Here is a 20,507-nt window from a genome sequence, read left to right as displayed (position 1 = left end):
GAAAACAGAACTGCAGCAAGATAAATAAAAAAAGCCCATTAAAAATAAAACAAGCCCTCCAGTTTGAACGACAGGCAGCCTCATTCAACGGCCTTCCTCAAAGCCCACACTGGAATGTACATGCCCTCAGCCTGCCATTCAACAAGTAAGGAGAAGCGGCACAATGATGATCCCATCCAGTGGCGGCTGGTGTTCAAAATTTTTGGAGGGGCGCAAAAAAAACTGAAAAATTCTGGAAAAAAAACCCCATCAATTGCAGCCTCACAGCACCATCAAATGCAGCCACTGTGCCCATCAAATGCAGCCACTGTGCCCATCAAATGCAGCCACTGTGCCCATCAAATGCAGCCACTGTGCCCATCAAATGCAGCCACTGTGCCCATCAAACACAGCCCCAGCGGCCGTCTTGCTGCAGCGCGGCACTTGTAAATATTGTGGGCAGTATTTGGAGCGTGCTTGGTGGGCGGGGAGGGGGTGGGGCGGCAGCGACGATGACTGGCACCCCCATTGGCAGCCAATGATTGGCCAGGCCGGCTAAATGTAATCTGACTGGTGGAGCTCAATGCTCCGCCCACTCTCCGTATGGCTTCTTCACTGAATCTTCTCCCCGGCCCGGGGCGATAGGAGGAGGAGAGAGAGAGAGAGGAGCACGAGGGGAATCCCCAGCCAGTGGCCAGGACAGGTTATGTTACTATTACTAATGTGTGTCAAGTGCTCAATGTTAAAGTTATTATACTGATGGCCATTGATGAGCTGCACTGATATGGGCACTGATAGGCTGCACTGTTATGGGCACTGATAGGCTGCAATAATATGTGGACTGATGAGCTGCACCGATATGGGCACTGACGAGCTGCACCGATATGGGCACTGACGAGCTGCACCGATATGGGCACTGATGAGCTGCACCGATATGGGCACTGATGAGCTGAGCTGCACCGATATGGGCACTGATGAGCTGCATCGATATGGGCACTGATAGGCTGCACAGATGAGCTGCACTGATATGGGCAGTGATGAGCTGCGCTGATATGGGCACTGATGAGCTGCGCTGATATGGGCACTGATGAGCTGCACTGATATGGGCACTGATAGGCTGCACTGATATGAGCACTTATGACCACTATTAGGCTGCACTTGTTGCCCCTGATGAGGCCACACTGATGGGCACTAATAAGGATGCTCTGATGGGCACTGATAAGGCTGTACTCATGGGCACTGATAGGCTGCACTGGTTGCCCCTGATGAGGCTGCACTGATGGGCACTAATAAGGCTGTACTGATGAGTCTGCACTGATAAGGCTGTACTGATGAGCACTGATAGGCGGCACTAATTGGCTGCACTAGTTGCCCCTGATGAGGCCGCACTGATGGCCACTGATGAGCTGCACTGTTGGACACTGATGGGCACTAATAGGCTGCACCGGTTGCCCCTGATGAGGCTGCACTGATGGGCACTGATAAGGCTGTACTGATGAGCACTGATAGGTGGCACTGATGGGCACTAATAGGCTGCACTGATGGCCACTGACTGATGAGGCCACTTGGTACCCACTTTTAATGTACAGAGTGGAAGAGGTGGAGCTCTGAAAGGAAAAGGTGGAGCCTGAATAGGAAGGGGTGTGGTTTACAGATAGGGCAGGTCTTAAACAGAAGGGGTGTGGCCTTGACAGGAAGGGGTGGCCCATATTTTAAATAGGGAGTGCATGAGTTTAGTTGGGCCTAGGGCAGCACAAAACCAAAATATACCATTGCCGGCAGTTCACACCTTTCGAGTGCCAATCATGACAGTTCATGCTAAATTATTTGAAGGGACAAGCACAACATTTTTTTCTCGGAAGATAACAGAACAAGTGACTTTCGTTTGATTAGTACAGTATTCTTCTGTAGACCAAGACTTGGATGCACGGAAATGAAGGATTACTATAGTCAATACTTACAAGAATTTTCGTAACTCTGATAACCTATTCACTTTTGCTATGAGACTAGCATGCAAAAAAAAAAAAAAAAAAATAACAATATGTGACATTCTTTCAGTGGGCTCCATTCACAGAAGCAGATCTCACGCGGTATTTAGGTGTTTTCCCAAATACGACATGCGATCCTGAAAATGTCAATTCACTATTGCTTTATGCGGTATTTACCACAAAAAGCAAAAACGCTCGGTAAATACTGCAAAAACAGGAGTAAAAGTCAATTCACAAGAGGAAAAAAAATGCATGTGGCAAATAAGTAGTGGTCTCGGCATGTGATATTGAAGGAATCAGTAGCCGCTGGCATCCCTAACAACCAGTAAACAATAGTTGTTAAGGAACGGGTGGCCACCGCGTCCTTAAAAACCAATGAGCCATCAGCTGGCAGAGGGATTCCCCCGCTGACTGTAAAGAAAAAGATTTGCTGGCGATGAAAAAGAAAAAAAAATGGCATGAGGCCCACCCAATCCATACCAGACCCTTATCTGAGCATGCAGCCCGGCAGGACAGGAAAGGGGGGGGATGAGGGAGCGCCCCTCCTGTACCATACCAGGCCACATGCCCTCAACACAGGGGGGGTGCTTTGGGGCAGGTTGGGCTCTGCCCCCCAAAGCACCCTTTCCCCATGTTGATGGGGACAAGGGCCTCTTCCCCACAACCTGGCCAGTGGTTGTGGGGGTGTATGGGTGGGGGGCTTATCAGAATCTGGATGCCAGCCCCCCCCCCTATTTGAATGAGCATGGGGTAAATGGTACACCTCTTTCACCAAAAAAACACAGGAGGCAGTTTTTGAGTCCTTTATTAAAAAAACAAAAAAAATTAAGGAAAAGTCCTCGGGTGTAGATCCATCGTCAATCACGATGACAACCCCATACTCGGATACCGTAAGATATCACTTTGTGAATGGAGCCCTATGACCCTAGCCCAGAAGGAAGCCTTTCTTGTCATGGTCTCAACCTGTAGACGTGTATCCGAGTTGCCGGACATTCAGCTTTTCTTATTCTTCTTAAGGACTTTTTGATTGCTTTACATCCCACTCCAAAGATCGTGTCCTACAACCCACTTTCTGAGTCACAGCTTTATTCAGGGTGTCAGTTACATTGTCCGAACGTAATGTGGCATTGATCAGTGTCTGCCACTTAACAACATTGAGGGCCAGCTGTTGGCCCCTGCAATATTTCAAGGATGCTTGGCAACCCTTACTTGGGTCACAACAATGGCATCAGTTACATGGTTCCTTTTATTAAGCCTCCCGTGGCTCTCTGTGTTATCAACACTTCAGTATCCTTCCTTCAAACCATTGCCCAAGGTCCCTTCTATGACCCCAGCACAGAAGGCAGTCTTCCTTGTTACTATTGTCTCAGATTAGACAGTTGGTGGCCAATCACCTTTTCTTACTCTTCTCAAGGACATGGTTGATTTACAGCCCATCCTTCCTTCCATAGACCACCTTTCACCTTCCTGAGGATACCATGTTACCCTCCATTTGTCTTCCTCCCACTGTAATGAAGTTGCTAGAAAAAAAGTAAGCTCCCCTACAATGGTCACCAGATTTCCATGAGGACACACATTGGATTATTATTTTAAAATGCTATAATAGAGAGGTGATGTGTGAAGAAAAGAATCCTGGCAGTCGGACGACAAATGTGACATTCATTGAGTTCTAAACATTCCCTGAATGATAATACAGAGAGCATCTTCTCCCGCTGAATAAAAGATGTTACCTATTCTGGCCATCATACTTTGTGGTTAGAACTCACTCTAAAATTAAATTGCCAATTAATAATGTCCATATAAATTTATTTACATATATGTCCCCCTTGGTGGGAGTGGAGATGACCCCATCTATAAGGATATACAGTACATACACACACAGCATAAAACCTTGTTCACACTACAAGACGTTTCTCGGGGGCTACAGTTCCTCTGAGCTCCACAAGGTGGTGATCTCACTTCTACCCAGACAGGAAGTCTCTATGGAAGATAGGAAGTGATGTCAGGAACAAACAGGAAGTGATGTCAGATACAGACAGGAAGTTCTGGGTGAGAGGTGAGTCGGGAGGAAGTAGAGAGAAGACATTGTTGGAAGAGGTAATAAGATCTTATTTTCTATTTACACCCAGTAACCCCCCGTCATGTCCGTCCTCTTCCTCCATAGTCACTGTGACGTCTTTTATCTCCAGCAGATGATGATACACACATATATAGTGTGGAAACCTAGATTAACCCCTTCAGGGGCAGAACATTCCCCCACTTACGGGGCCGGAACATTCTCTTCATTTTGGAGATAAATTCTAGTAATATGTTCCTCTAAACAAACATCACTGACAAGAAATAGACAAGACGATGACCATCCTGACCATACATGGCCTACAAAGGGCAGTTATTACACTACACAGGCAGCCAATGGGCAATCATTACACTATGCAGCCAACACAATGATGGGGTGCCGGGGTCAGGAGTATGGAGCATAGAGCCCCTTACATTGCTGGTCAGGAGGAAGAAAACATTCTCCAGCCTGCCATGAAGAATATGTTCCATCATTGGTGCCAGGGAGAGGAAAATACTGAGGGGTCTGAGAAGTAGTGGAGCTGAGCAACATCTTAGGGGGTACTGAGGCTAGAGGTCTTCGGGGCCCCTGAGGGGGTAGTGGAGTTGAATGGCTCTGGGCCCTTCATAGGGTTGGCAGGCATCAGGGCTCTGAGGGAAGAGGAGGCTGTAGGGTCAGGGGGACTCTAAGTAGGGAATGGGGCTCTTGGTCTATGATGATCCTCCCACCTGCACTTACTTTTCAGACCTCCTTACAGAACTCCTGCCAGGAAATGGAGGCGACCTTCACCTTCTTACCATCTCACTGGTCAAATGAAAATTTTTCATGATACCAATCGGAATGAAGAAGGGCAGTCCTTAAAGCAGAGTTACACCCAAAAGTGGAACTTCCACTCATTTGTCTCCTCTCCCCCTCCGGTGCCACAATTGGCACCTTTTGGGGGGGGGGACACATGATACCTGTCTTCTTGGAGTCCGGGCCACGGCCCTTGACATCACCACAGGGCTCCCTCCTCCTTTACCTGTCGCCGGGCCAGTAGGAGAGAGGAGCAGGGCCTCGCGCATGCGCAGTGTTGTGGAAATTGTATGAAGATGTATTTAATATGTATTGTCATAGTGTCTCCCAGGGTTAGTTCTCCTGCAGCCCGCTCTAAAGTGCTGACTGGGGGAGACTGACGCTGGTTGAGATCTTATTGGTAGTGAAAAGCTCCTTGGGGATGTAGAGAAGTTTTTGCAGAGTGGGGATATGTCCGCCAGCTAAGGGTCCCTGTGCGATGCACAGAACGATCGCCTGGGGAGATGCGTTTGCTCTGCAAAGACATTATCGGTTTAGCGGATGTAGGCTCGTGTCACCCCTGTGTGCCTGATCAACACATTTGGGGGGGGGGTGCCGTGGCATGCACCTGCAGATAATCTCCCATCCACACTGGACGGTAGTATAATCCGGGTATGCTTTGTTCTCTGAACAACGCAGAATAAGGATTCACGCCAAATGGTAAAAACGGGAGTCTTTGGGTGCGTTATGGTCGGACAGCGTTCATGAATTCAAGCCATGCGGCTTCCTTTGTCTAGCTATTTTAGCTTACAGAGACAGGGGGCAGGAAATCGTACACGCTGCCCCCCCCCCCCGCCCAGACACGCCCATAATACTCCCCTAGTCATTGTTCATTGGTTGTTGTATAACCCCTCCTGTTTGAGGGAATGCCTGTGCTTGATTGGTTGATTGTGAAACCATGAGGCTATATGAATAAAATGTGCTCAGAGGTTCAGGTCAGTGGGTTTGAGCGATGGAGCTAAGAACATCAGAACGGTGACTATGTCTGTTTATTGGGGAAATGCAGGAGACACGGGTTGTTTAACCACTTGACAACTGGGCACTTAAACCCCCTTCCTAACCAGACCAATTTTCAGCTTTCGGTGCTCTCACATTTTGAATGACAATTACTCAGTCATGCAACACTGTACCCATATGAAATTTTTGTCCTTTTTTTCACACAAATAGAGCTTTCTTTTGGTGGTATTTAATCACCGCTGGGTTCTTTATTTTTTGCGCTATAAAAGAAAAAAGACTGAAAATTCGGTTAAAAAATGAAATTTTCTTTGTTTCCATTATAAAATTTAGCAAATTTAGTAATTTTTCTTCGTAAATTTTGGCCACAATTTATACTGCTACATATCTTTGGTAAAAATAAGTACAAATCGGTGTAAATTATTTGGTCTTTGTGAAAGTTATAGAGTCCAAAAGCTATGGTGCCAATATCTGAAAATTGATCATACCTAAATTACTGACGGACTATCTATATTCTTGAGACCCTAACATGCCAGAAAAGTACAAATACCCCCCAAATGACCCCTTTTTGGAAAGAAGACATTCCAAGGTATTTAGTAAGAGGCAGGGTGAGTTTTTTGAAGTTGGCAATTTTTCCCACGATTCTTTGCAAAATCAAGATTTTTTTTTTCTTTTTTTTTTTTTCCACAAAAATGTCATATTAGCATGTTATATCTCACACACCGCATATGCATACCACAAATTACACCCCAAAACACATTCTGCTATTACTCCCGAGTATGGCAATACTACATGTGTGAGACTTTTACACAGCGTGGCCACATACAGAGGCCCAACATGCACGGAGCACCTCCAGGCGTTCTGGAGCACCCAGGCCAATTCTGACATTTCTCTCCTAAATGTAAAAATCATCATTTATTTGCTAGAAAATTACATAGAACCCCAAAACATTATATATGTTTTTTTTAGCAAAGACCCTAGAGAATACAATGGTGGTTGTTGCAACTTTTTATCTTGCACGGTATTTGCGCAGCAATTTTTTGAACGCTTTTTTTGGGGGAAAACACAGTTTTGTGCTTTAAAAAAAAACAAAAACAGTAAAGTTGGCCCAATGTTTTTGCATAATGTGAAAGATGAAGTTACGCCGAGTAAATAGATACCTAACATGTCATTCTTCAAAATTGCACACGCTCGTGGAATAGCGCCAAACTTCGCTACTTAAAAATCCCCATAGGCGACGCTTTAACATTTTTTACTGGTTACATGTTTTGAGTTACAGAGGAGGTCTAGGGCCAAAATGATTTCTCTCACTCTAACGTTCGCACCGATACCTCACATGTGTGGTTTGAACACCGTTTTCATATGTGGGCGGGACTTACGTGTGCATTCGCTTCTGCATGCGAGCACACGGACAGGGGCACTTTAAAAAAATTTTTTTTTTTTTTATTGTTCGTTTTACTTTATTTATTTTAGTTTGACACTTTTTAAAAAAAAAAAAAAAATTTGATCACTTTTATTCCTATTACAAGGAATGTAAACATCCCTTGTAATAGGAATATGGCATGACAGGTCCTCTTTACAGTGAGATATGGGGTCAATAAGACCCCACATCTCACCTCTAGGCTGGGAAGCCTGAAATAAAAAAAAAAAAAAAAACCAAAAAAAAAACGATCCTGGCTTCGATCGTAGTGGTGAGACGGTAGAAGCACTGGAGGGCGGCGGGAAGGGGGGGAGGTCCCCTCTCGCCTCCCATGAGAACGATCAAGCAGTGGAATAGCCGCTATGATCATTCTTATGGTGTAGGGAATCGCCGGCTGAAAAAGCTGATATCTGAATGATGCCTGTAGCTGCACCCATCATTCAGATATCCCCACACAAAGTCAAGGACGTCGTATGATGGCCGGTGGGCGGGAAGTGGTTAAAACACATTTTTTTTTTTTAACACAAAGTTGTCCATTTATACAATATTTCGAACACATAACATGTACATACCAAAAATGACACCCCGAAATAGATTCACCTACTCCCCCTGAGTACGGCGATACCACATGTGTGAGACTTCCACAGCCTGGTCACATACAGAGGCCGAGTACAGCCGAATATGGCCGAGCATGGCTGAGCATGGCTGCGCATGGCAGGGTATCACCGAGTATGACTGGGTATGGCTGGGTATTGCGGGGTGTTGCAGAGTATTGCAGGGTGTTGCAGAGTAGTACAGAGTATTGCGGGGTGTTGCGGAGTAGTACAGAGTATTGCGGGGTGTTGCGGAGTAGTACAGAGTATTGCAGGGTGTTGCGGAGTAGTGCAGAGTATTGCGGGGTATTGTGGGGTGTTGCGGGGTATTGTGGGGTGTTGCGGAGTATTGTGGGGTGTTGCGGAGTATTGTGGGGTGTTGCGGGGTATTGCAGAGTAGTGTGGGGTGTTGCAGAGTAGTGTGGGGTATTGTGGGGTGTTGTGGAGTATTGTGGGGTGTTGCGGAGTATTGTGGGGTATTGCGGGGTATTGCGGGGTATTGTGGAGTGTTGCGGAGTATTGTGGGGTATTGCGGGGTATTGTGGGGTGTTGCGGGGTATTGTGGGGTGTTGCGGAGTATTGCGGGGTATTGTGGGGTGTTGCGGAGTATTGCGGGGTATTGTGGGGTGTTGCGGAGTATTGTGGGGTATTGTGGGGTGTTGCGGAGTATTGTGGGGTATTGTGGGGTGTTGCGGAGTATTGCGGGGTATTGTGGGGTGTTGCGGAGTATTGTGGGGTGTTGCGGAGTATTGTGGGGTATTGTGGGGTGTTGCGGAGTATTGTGGGGTATTGTGGGGTGTTGCGGAGTATTGCGGGGTATTGTGGGGTGTTGCGGAGTATTGTGGGGTGTTGCGGAGTATTGTGGGGTATTGTGGGGTGTTGCGGAGTATTGTGGGGTATTGCTGGTTATTGTGGGGTATTGCGGGGTATTGTGGGGTGTTGCAGAGTAGTGCGGGGTATTGGGGAGTAGTGCAGAGTATTGCAGAGCATTGTGGGGTGTTGCAGAGTAGTGCAGAGTATTGTGGGGTATTATAGTATGGAGGGATGGCTGAGCATGGAGGGATGGATGGCTGGATGTGACTGTATTTGTCACAGAGCAGCGTTGTGGGCACTACAGATGCAGCCCACAACGCTGCTACCATCCGATCCCTCCCCCGCTCCTCCCCCTCTGTACCGATCGGTACACAGAGGGGAGGGAGGAACCGGCGTCATGACATGACGCCGGTTTGTTTACATGTGATCGCTCCGTCATTTGACGGAGCGATCACATGGTAAACGGCCGCGATTAGCGGCCGTTCACCGTGATCCGTGATGCGCCGGGTCCTCTGGACCCGGCGGTCACGGAAGTTCTCGGGTGCGCGCCCCAGGGGGCGCGCGAGAGCAGTATTCTGGGAGGACGTCCATGGACGTCCTCCCAGGATAAGCCGACCGCGCTGTGGCCGTCTTTCGGCTATGGCCCGGTCGGCATGTGGTTAAAGATGGATTATACTGAGAAGCTGAAAGGGCGCTTAAAAGCGCAAAAGAGTATAGTGGTTTATCCATCACAACAGTAGGGTTCCCTGTGTGAAGCCATAAGGCCACACTGCTGGGTACCCTTACCGGCAATGGCGGCGGCAGCACCCAACAGCTGATGGAAACATCAGCTGCGGTGCCGACATTGCTGGACTCCAGGACAGGTAAGTGTCCTATTGTTAAAAGCCAGCAGCTGCAGTATGTGTAGCTGCTGGCTTTTAATTTTTTTTTTTTGGGCGGAACACCGCTTTAACTCCTTGTTGGGCACTCGAATGGTCAGGGGTCAGTGCTATACATACAGGGAGACAGTCCAATACCTTCCCATGACACAGGGTCTGGCAGTGCCCGGTGCTGGAATTCTGAGACCCAGGAACCCACCACCACCCTGTACAATATCCTGAATACTAGAGAATACTTGGCAACCAAGAGAACAAACCCCTCCCCCTGCTGTCCTCCTATCCACACTGGGCTGCCATTGGAGGGAAGAAAAAAGACTCCTCCCACACAGCTCTCTACTCCACCAGCAGCACCCTCCTGCTATCCAATCAAATCCCTTCTCTTACTGCAGAGAGTGACATCACTCCTGTCAGTCAGCAGGCTGTCGGAGATTGGAGCCTTGCAGCCAGAGTTCTGACAATTATCCTGATTAGCCGGCTACTGCGGCCAAAATTCAGCAAGTTAGGATGCACAAAAACTCTATAAAATTTCAATTTGGAATTTTTGTGCATCCTAGTCTTCAGGTAAGGAGCTGATCATTGCACCTGTGGTTACAAGGATACCGTGAGAGATCATATAGCAGACCTACCTAGAGCTGAGTCCATTTGTGTAGGAAGTTCCCCTTCCTGGACATCAATACCTCACAGCACTGCAAACAGATCATATTTATCTTTCCTTGTCTGCAGATCTAATACTAATCGAATCCAGTTCAGAAACCAAACAAACCCAACATAAAAAAAGTGAGTTGATTTGACAGACCAAGAGGGTCCCGGGTAGGGATGGGTGAACGATTCAGCCCGAGCATGAGTTCGGGCGAACATTGGCTGGTCGCCCGTTCGATGATCACCCGAATTATTGGGGAGTTTTAACGTTTGTTCGGCCCGCCAAAGACCACAATGCACTGTGCAGCCACACAGTGCATTGGAATCCCTGATTGGTTGAAGCAATAAATGCTTTGCCCAATCAGGGCACTGAGCACTGTCAGAGCCATGATTGGACACTGTCATGATGACTCTATCCAATCATGGCCTGTTGCTTAGTCCCGCCCCACACTATAAAAGAATTCTTTCAATAGTGGCCATTTCTAGTGTGATATCAGCATGGAGAGAGATAGAAGAAGGCTCTGTTCAGTGCTACTAGACAGTTAGTGTGCTATTCTGATTCTATTGTCAGTGTAGAATATCAGTTTAATGTGAATCTTGTGATAGTTCAGTCAGTGTGAGTGTATTTTTACATTAGTATCAGTTTATTTTGTCAGGGCAGGTTCACTGCAGTATATTTCAGTGTGTTATGTGCCATTTAACGCTGTATATTTCAGTGCGTTACATGCCATTTAATCTAGTATATTTCTGTGCATTACTGCAAGTTTACCGCTGTATATTTCAGTGTGTTACTGCAAGTTTAACGCCGTATATTTAGGAGCGTTATGCAGGTTTAACACCATATATTTCAGTGCGTTACTGCAAATTTAATGCTGTTTATTTCTGTATGTTACGTGCCATTTAACGCAGTATATTTCTGTACGTTATGTGCCATTTAAGTATATTTCAGTACGTTACTGCAAGTTTAAAGTTGTATATTTCAGTGCATTATGTGCCGTTTAACGCAGTATATTTCATTGTGCAGTATATATCATTGCGTTATTACAAATTTAACACCGTATGTTTCAGTGCGTTACTAGCCATTTAACGCAGTTTATTTAATTGGGTTACTGCAAGTTTAACGCTGTATATTTCAGTGTGCTACATGCCGTTTAACGCAGTATATTTCAGTGTGTTAATGCAAGTTTACCGCCGTATATTTCAGTGCATTAGTGCACGTTTAACACGGTATATTTCTGTGCGTTACTGCACATTTGACGCAGTATATTGCAGTGCCTTACTGTAGATTTACTGCAGTATATTATAGTGTGGAGTGTGTCTGTGTAGTGAGTACTCAGGTTAAAGTGCACAAAACACCACTTTCCATTGATTAAAGTGCATCCACGTACACATTTTCACATCTTTATTACATTTTGTAAATAAGCGCCCCCCCCATCATGTCTGGGAGGACAACAAGGAGAGGCAGACGTTCCCATGACACTGTGAGGGAGCCAGCAGTGTAGGTGCCCACAGGCAAAGATGGACGTGGTCAGTCCTCAGGCAGGGCATCATTTCCTCTGTTTAGTGATGTTGCCCATGCTATCCAGCCACAGCATGCAGAGGAGGTGGTGGACTGGCTTACTAAATCATCATCCTCATCCTCCGTCACACAAGCAAAGGCTAGTGCGCAGTGCACTGCAGCTGCCAGAGTGACTTATTCTGCCTCCTTGTCCACAGCTATTCCTGACATAGCCCCAGCATCTGGCATGGAGGAATCAGCTGAGTTATTTGAACACTGCATCAGGCACTTGCTCCTTGACGATGCATAGCCACTACTTGAATTAGATGTTGGTTCTGAGGTTGAGGAAGGTAAGAACATAAGCCTACAGAGAGGGGAGAACAACGGTACACAAATTGGCAGTCATGTACCCCCAGCCGCAGCTTTTTGCCAAGTTGTCTCCAGTGATAATGAAGATGGAGGAGATGATGATGATGATGAGGTCACTGACGTGACTTGGGTGCTAAATAGAGCAGAGAAGGAAAGTGGGGGTGAGGCACAACCCCAACGAGACAGCGTGGAAGAGTAGAGAGCAGCCACCCTATTCCATCACATTGTGGAGCTGTTATCTCCTGGCCCACTTCCCACAGCTCAGCTGTCTGGGATTTTCTTAGCACATGTGCAGTCGATCGCACTGTTGCAATTTGCAAAGTTTGTCTCAAGCATGGCAAGAACACCAGCTATTTGGGTATAACCTCCACTCAGCCCATTGGCAAGAGTACATGAAAGACAAACAAAAGAGGAGCAATTCTGTTCCACCTCCTTACTCACCTCAGTCTTCCCCCACTATACCTTATGGCCTCTCAGCAGCAATCTCTCTGACCCATCTGCTGCAGCAAAAAAGAAAAAATACAGTCACTGCCACCCACATGCCCAATGTCGAAATGCAAGCTTGTCAAAGCTGCTGGCTCTACAACTTCTGCCTTTGGATTCTACCACATTCCGCGAATTTGCAGAATGTGCTGTAACACAGGTTCCCAGGTACTATTTATTTTCACGTAAGGCCATTCCAGCTCTGTACCATCACGTGAAAGGCAATGTTGTGGCATCGTTTGGCAAGGCAGTCAGCCGCAAAGTCCACATTACTGCTGACACGTGGTCCAGCAAGCATGGTCAGGGATGATATATTTTGTTTACAGCACACTGGCTAACTCTGCTTGCAACTCGGAAGGATCCAGGACAGGGCTCATTGCTGCAGCTTGTTTTGTGCTGCCACGTCTCTATACAGCTAGTGGTGATGATGCAGGATTTGTCAGCTCTACCTCCTCCTCCTCCTCAATGCTCTCCTCTGCTGAATTGTCCTATGAACTACAAGTCCCCCCTAAGGGGCTTTTCATGAGTCAGGCTAAAACATGCCATGCAGTGCTTCAGCTGGTGTGTCTAGGGGATGGGAACCACATCAGAGCAGAGATTCTAGCAGCTCTGCAGGGGCAGGGGCAGGCCCAGAGGTGGTTCATGCCACATCAGCGGGAGCCAGGAATGGTGGTGTGCGATAATGGCACAAACCTCCTGTCTGCCCTTAGACAAGGAAAGTTGACACGAGCTATGCCTGGCACATGTCCTCATTTTGGTGGTGGAGCATTTTTTAAACAGGTACCCAGGGTAGGAAGATCTGCTAAAGCAGGCCAGAAGAGTCTGTAGCCATTTCAGGCGGTCATACACAGCCAGTGCTCGGTTGGCTGAAATTCAGCGGGAATTCCACCTGCCTGTAAACCGCCTGATTTGTGACATGCCCACCAAGTGGAATTCAACTTTGGCATTGCTGCAGCGGATGCACATGCAGCAGAGGGCCATCAACGAGTACCTGTGTGATTATGGCACAATGACAGGGCGGCTCTACTTTTTTTTCCCCACACCAATGGCTGCTCATAAAAGATGCATGCACTGTCACTATTTGAGGAGGCCACAAGGATGGGGAGGACATGTGACAATGCATGCATCAGTGACACAATCCCTGTTGTGTTCCTGCTTGAACAGACTCTGCATGGTATTATGGACAGGACACTTGAGGCAGAGCAGCGGGAGGAAGGGGGGGACTTTCTTTCCTCTCAAGGCCCACTTTTTGCAGCAGACACCATTGTTCCTACGCCACAGAACACAAAAGAGGAGAGGGAGGAGAATTTTGGCAGTTTTGGAGGCAGTGAAGCAGAGGAAGACATACGCCAAACAGTAAGAGATGGTTTTCCATCCGCAGAACCCTTGGGAGTAGTACGTGATTGGGAGGAGGCAGTTCCAGATACTGTAATCCTCAGTGACCCTGAGGAGTCTGCTTTTCATGCCTCCACAAATTTGCGGTGCATGGGCACCCTCATACTTCAAAGCCTGCGAATGGACCCAAGAATATGTGGCATAAAACAGAAGCATCACTATTGGTTGGCAACCTTCCTTGACCACCGTTACAAGGGGAAAATCTCAGAACTCATGATAGTGCAGAAGATGAAATCTCTTGAGGACACCTTAAAGAGGAGTTTATCTAACGCTTTTCCCAACTCTGGTAGGTTACAGTGTCGTGGAAAACATAGTTTTGAGGCTTCTGTTGGTCAAGAGAGGAGCAGTGGAGAAGGCATCTGCCTAAGTGATGCATTTTACAATTTCTTTAGTCCTCGCCGCCCAGGGCTGTCAGCTTCCACATCCCATCTGCAGCGTCTGCATCACATGGTGGACGATTATCTAGGGGCAAAAACAGAGATGGAGAGTTTTCCAGTCAACGATCCACTGGCTTATGAGATCAGGAGAATAGACCAATGTCCAGAACTTGCCCAGTATGCAATTGAGCTGCTTGGCTGCCCTGCATTCAGAGTGCTTTCCGAACGGGCATTCAGTGCTGCTGAAGGTTTTGTTACTGATAATAGAATGCGTCTGTCCACAGACTCCGTGGACCATCTGACATTTATCAAAATGAATCAGTCCTGGATTACCAGCAGCTATGAAGCCCCAGATGCCACTTTCGCTGATTAGGTGTTTTTGTGATGTGGAATCTCTGGAGGACTTCTAGGCTGCCTAGCACTGTGGGTGTTGATTTCATCTGGAAGAATGTTTTTGGGCACAATTACCTCCCAAAGACCAATTTTTCCACACCTGTTTGACAGGTGCATGTCATTTAGATTTTTGACAGCAAGGCCAATTCTTGCTTTCATCAAGAGTACTTGTATAGGGTTACAGTGTGAAGGCGCCACTGAAACCCAAAGACCAATTTTTCCGCACCTGTTACTTCTATCCAAAGTCTGTGGAAGAAACACCAGAATTTATACAAAAAATCACTAATCTTGTTCCCAGTGTACTACATTGTGGCCTCATCATACAGACTGGCTCCCCAAGCCATTGCTTACAAAATAAAAAGCTTGCAGGGAAAATGTCACTTTGGCTTTACAAATGCAATTATTACTGCAGCAGGTTCTATACACAGTACAGATGCACCACTTTACAGGTAGACTAAGGGGACCCCCAGGCACAATATTAAAAGGATTTTTTTATTTTTTATGCTTTAAGCATCAGTAGATCACTGCACATTTAAAAATTATGTTTCTTACAAACTTTTTTATCATTGATAAATGTCCCCTAGGGCAGTACCCAGACCCTCATAACCATTGTATGCCCAATTACTTGCATATAAGCCTTCAAAATGGGCACTTTTGATTCGTCCAGTTTGAGTGCCATACGTAGACTTCAATGGCGTTTGTTTTTCGGTTCCACACTTTTGCAATGTTCGAAAGTTCTGGTGTGAACCCAACAGGGGGTCGTTCGGTCCATCCCTAGTCCCGGGTCCTCTAATATGTAACAAACACTAATCCAGGCTCAACAAACCCCAGGTGCCAGGCCGCCATTGTGACAAAAAATTGCGTCCTGCCACCCACATACTCCACACAACCCAGGTGTGCCCTCCGCTATGGATCCCGATTGCCCATCTGCAGGCTTGGGACTGGCATAGCAGGTGCTGCCGGGTATAGGGGAGGGAGGAGAGCGGACACACATCCGCTCTCCTCCCCTTCTTGTTGCTGATCTGGAAGTAACGATATGACGTGACTTCCAGGTCCTCATTGGCAGTTTCCCCGACCATCGAAGCCGGGAAAGAATGTAACGCAGTGCGAAGTGCATCGCATTACATTCAGTGAAGCTCAGGGTGGACATTGTGGGTCTTTTAGACCCTGGATGTCTCATTAAAGAGAACCTATCACCAAAAAAATGGGGGGCTTTTTTATGTTATGGGGAAAAAAAAGTTAAATAAAATAAAAAAATACACATACACACACGCCTGAAAAGTCGATTGCGATACATATGTTACATATCGCCACACATGCCGGAATGAAAGCGATAATTTTACACCAGACCCCCGCTGTAACACTAAACTGATGACATATAGGGGGCTTTTAAAGCATATATAAATACTGTACATATATATATATATATATATATATAATATCGGGTTCTGAAGTTAGCCACCATTTCACGGGCGCACGTAAATTTAAGGATTGACATGTTTGGTATCTATTTAACCGGTGCAAACAGTCCAAATCAAAAATGTGTTACCATGGGATTAGTAGTTCTTCAATATCCAGCAACCCCCCCACACCCTATTATTGTGTGACCAATACCATCCAAATAATTTTTACATTCATTTCCCAAAGTTATCCGTCTACAAGGAGACCTGTATAGATCAAATGATGGCACCAATGAGGATGGAGGAGGACCGGAGTCACATGACTGAGAAGATACTAAACCTCACCCTGGAGATCATCTACCTGCTGACCGGAGAGGTGAGGGGGATTCTGGGAGGTCACATGACATCACTCTTATCTCTATTAATAAAACACAGACCTGACCGGAGAGGTGAGGAGGATTCTGGGAGGTCACATGACATCACTCTTATCTCTATTAATAAAACACAGACCTGACCGGAGAGGTGAGGAGGATTCTGGGAGGTCACATGACATCACTCTTATCTCTATTAATAAAACACAGACCTGACAGGAGAGGTGAGGAGGATTCTGGGAGGTCACATGACATCACTCTTATCTCTATTAATAAAACACAGACCTGACCGGAGAGGTGAGGAGGATTCTGGGAGGTCACATGACATCACTCTTGTCTAGCCTGGTCAGTAGACCATGTTCTTATTGTAGACATTGAGATGATGTCAGATGATTGATATTGGTTTATCGTTCTCCTGATCTGTAGGATTATGTTGTAGTGAAGAAGTCTAGTGGGGAGCCAATCTCAGGAGGATGGAGCAGGACCCAGTGCTCCACCATGGTGCCTCCCCCTCCTTCTCCCATACCTGAGAGGAACAAAGAGCAGAAGATCCTGGGACTGACCACCATGATGGTCCATCTGCTGACAGGAGAGGTGAGGAGGATTCTGGGAATTCTGGGACATTATCCAGTAACAGACAAGGGATGTGTCTGGATGGTGACTGTATCATTGTGTGTGTCAGGTTCCTATAAGGTGTCAGGATGTCACTGTCTATTTCTCCATGGAGGAGTGGGAGTATTTAGAAGGACACAAGGATCTCTACAAGGACGTCATGATGGACAATCAGCCGCCCCTCACATCACCGGGTAAGAGGAGACTTTATTGTAAAGGAGAGAGCAGTACGGAGGGTCCACCTAGATCCCCCATCATCTGATAAACACATAGAAACAATGTATTCAGTCAGTGTGTGTGTTTCCTACAGATGGATCCAGTAATGGGAACCCACCAGAGAGATGTCCCCGTCCTCTGTATTCCCGGAATTCCACACAGGAAGGTCACACCATCCCTCACCATCATCAGGTAGATGAGGAACAATTATTGGTAGTTTTGATTTATACGCAAGCATGTTTGTTACAATAAATGTTTTATTATCTTTCAGTGTGGAAACCTGAGAGATTCTAAAGTTGAGGTTAAAGAAGAGATAAAAGAGGAGGATGATGAGGATGGGGTGATGGAGAAAATACACAAAGATCTGTACCAGGATACCATGGAGGAGTCATCCAGCTCCAGGAATCCACCAGAGAGATGTCCCCATCCTCTGTATTCCCGGGATTCCACACAGGAAGGTCACACCATCTCTCACTGTTACAAGGTTGGTGGGATGGGGATTATAAAACACATGGAGACGATGTGTGGATTTCTTATGTGATGTCACAATAATAAATCTTATATTTAACAGATGATATTTTCTCTCATTCTGTTGATTTAGAGTGGAGATCCAATCGATATAGAATTTGAGGTTAAATCAGAAGAAGAAGAGAGGTATGTGAGGGATGATCAGCAGTCTATGGAGGAGGATGGAATAACGGGGACATTTATAGAGGAGGACACTCCTACAGAGATCAGCACAGGTGGGTCATTAACACTAAATACATTCCTCCACACATAATCTTCCTTCTCTGTGCTGGCAGTGAAATGTTTAGCATAGGCGTTGCTGTGCCTAGGCACCTGGGGGATGTGTTTTGGATCTTGGCAAGAGGGGGACCTACTCAATATTAGGTGGGTGGTTATGATTTTATGGCGATCGGTAATTTGTATGGAACATGCTGTTGACCCCTGCACTATATATTCTATGTTGTACACTACATAGTCCTGACACTCGTCCTATAATCCCCTCATCACTGTCACTCCTATGACTAACGTCCATGAATAAAGAAATAAACTGGTAGGAGATCAGAGGACCCATTTACTAGTTACCTTGAGGGTGGAATTGTAAGATCCTCGGAGACAAAGCTGCCTGATGTGGGCGGAGTCCTGGTTTAGGGGAACCAATCTGCTCATGTCTAGTAATAATCTTTGTATTTCTATTTTAGTAGATGGACGGGAGATGAGGAAAACCTCAGAGGATTGTCTCACTTTGTCTCCAGACTGTAAAGTAGAAGATGAGGACATCACACAGTATAGTCCAGGAGAAAACCCGACTACCTCAAATGTCCATCCGGCACCACACAGTGTAGATGGACCATCGTATTCCTCTTATCCTGAGGAACCTCAGACTGTGAGGGACGGTGCCGGACCATCGTATTCCTCTTATCCTGAGGAACCTCAGACTGTGCGGGACGGTGCCGGACCATCGTATTCCTCTTATCCTGAGGAACCTCAGACTGTGAGGGACGGTGCCGGACCATCGTATTCCTCTCATCCTGAGGAACCTCAGACTGTGCGGGATGGTGCCGTCCTACCAACACACAAGAGGTTTTCCTGTCCTGAGTGCGGGAAATGTTTTTCACACAAGTCCACCCTTTACAAACATCAGAGATCTCACACGGGGGAGAAGCCATTTTCCTGTCCTGAGTGTGGAAAATGTTTTTCACATAAGTGCAATCTTTACGCACATCAGAGGTCTCACACGGGGGAGAAGCCGCATTCCTGTCCTGAGTGCGGGAAATGTTTTTTTAACAAGTTCCATTTTTCCACACATCAGAAAACTCACACGGGGGAGAAGCCGTTTTCCTGTCCTGAGTGTGGAAAATGTTTTTCACAGTTGTTTGCCCTTTACAAACACCAGAGATCCCACACGGGGGAGAAGCCGTTTTGCTGTCCTGAGTGTGGAAAATGTTTTTCACTGAAGGCCAATCTTTACAGACATCGGAAGTCTCACACGGGGGAGAAGCCATATTCCTGTCCTGAGTGCAGGAAATGTTTTTCACAGAAGTCCAGTCTTTACAAACATCAGAGATCCCACACGGGGGAGAAGCCGTATTCCTGTCCTGAGTGCGGGAAATGTTTTTCAAACAAGTACCATTTTTCCACACATCAGAGATCTCACACAGGGGAGAAGCCGTATTCCTGTCCTGAGTGCGGGAAAGGTTTTTCAGATAAGTCCAATCTTTCCAGACATCAGAGATCTCACACAAAGAAGAAGTCACTTTCCTGTCCTGAGTGAGGGAAATGTTCCTCCCTGAAGTCCTGTCTTTCTGTACATCAGGGGTCCCACACAACCCTCGAGGTGTATTAGTGAGTGTGGGAAATGTCTTGTATATGAATGTTGCTGGACATGTGGGGAAGACGCACACCCTGATATACACCTCAGATATACTCCATGGCTGATCTTCATCATGGAAGAAACAGTTGATAAGGAGATCAGAGATCACCAAAGACATGGATGAAGTGTTGTACCGTGTTGGCCATTGATAGCAGGAGAAAAATAAAAATACCTCTCATTGGCTGAGTACATTTTGTGGTATGGAGACTTAGAGGTCTATTATTCTCTTGTAAGAGGTCTGTTTTCTGAAATTGTCTTCCAGGACGAAACACGTTAACCCCACCACTTAAAAGGCAGCCCTCTAGGGCTTTTAAAATAAAAATAGAGTCCTTACCTCTCCTTGGCTGAGTACATTTTGTGATGGAAGATTTCACAAACACTTACAGGTCTGTTTTTTAAAACTCCTTGAAGAAATATGATGCACATTCACCCAACTGTGAAAGTGAGTATAGCCTCAGTTTACACATTGGTAAATACAAAATATAAATGCCATCATCCGGATTATAGAATTGGAGGGATATAGGGGTGGAGGCGCCTCCACCCCTATATCCCTCCAATTCGCCCAACTGTGATGAATTGTGTCCAAATTTTATTTCTTATGATGATTTCCTATGATCATTGGCTCCATCTTGTGGCCATAATGTGGTGTTGCACTAGTTTTACTGTTGAAGGTATTTCAGGAAAAAATACATTATAAACACTAGATGGAGCTGAGGATTATAGGAAATCACTGTGTTCATTATAAAATGGACAGAATTTTTCACGGCTGGGCAAATGTTTGTCACAATCCTCAACTAATATTCTTTAAATAGACCCCTCAGTTTCCTCCATCAGACGTGATTTCATACAAATAACTGAGATC

General features: G+C 46.3%; 2 protein-coding genes across 2 annotated transcripts in view; both read left to right on the top strand.

Moving 5' to 3' along the window:
• The window catches only part of LOC141106826 (uncharacterized), a 559,651-nt gene that overhangs the window by 348,057 nt on the left and 191,087 nt on the right, over window positions 1-20,507 (top strand). The window contains exons 2-4 of the mRNA XM_073597754.1: window positions 16,317-16,445; window positions 16,867-17,229; window positions 17,341-17,460. Of these exons, the coding sequence (XP_073453855.1) occupies window positions 16,317-16,445; window positions 16,867-17,229; window positions 17,341-17,460 (612 nt within the window). The remainder of the gene's footprint in view (window positions 1-16,316; window positions 16,446-16,866; window positions 17,230-17,340; window positions 17,461-20,507) is intronic.
• Window positions 18,412-19,984, top strand: LOC141104883 (uncharacterized). The gene has a single exon (XM_073594671.1). The coding sequence runs from the start codon at window positions 18,440-18,442 to the stop codon at window positions 19,544-19,546; it is 1,107 nt and encodes a 368-aa protein (XP_073450772.1). The 5' UTR covers window positions 18,412-18,439; the 3' UTR covers window positions 19,547-19,984.

This window comes from Aquarana catesbeiana, linkage group LG08 (genome assembly GCF_042186555.1).
Source record: "Aquarana catesbeiana isolate 2022-GZ linkage group LG08, ASM4218655v1, whole genome shotgun sequence".
NCBI lineage: Eukaryota > Metazoa > Chordata > Amphibia > Anura > Ranidae > Aquarana > Aquarana catesbeiana.
Note: the sequence above shows the minus strand (reverse complement) of the source record. Positions and strands in the feature narration are given on the sequence as shown.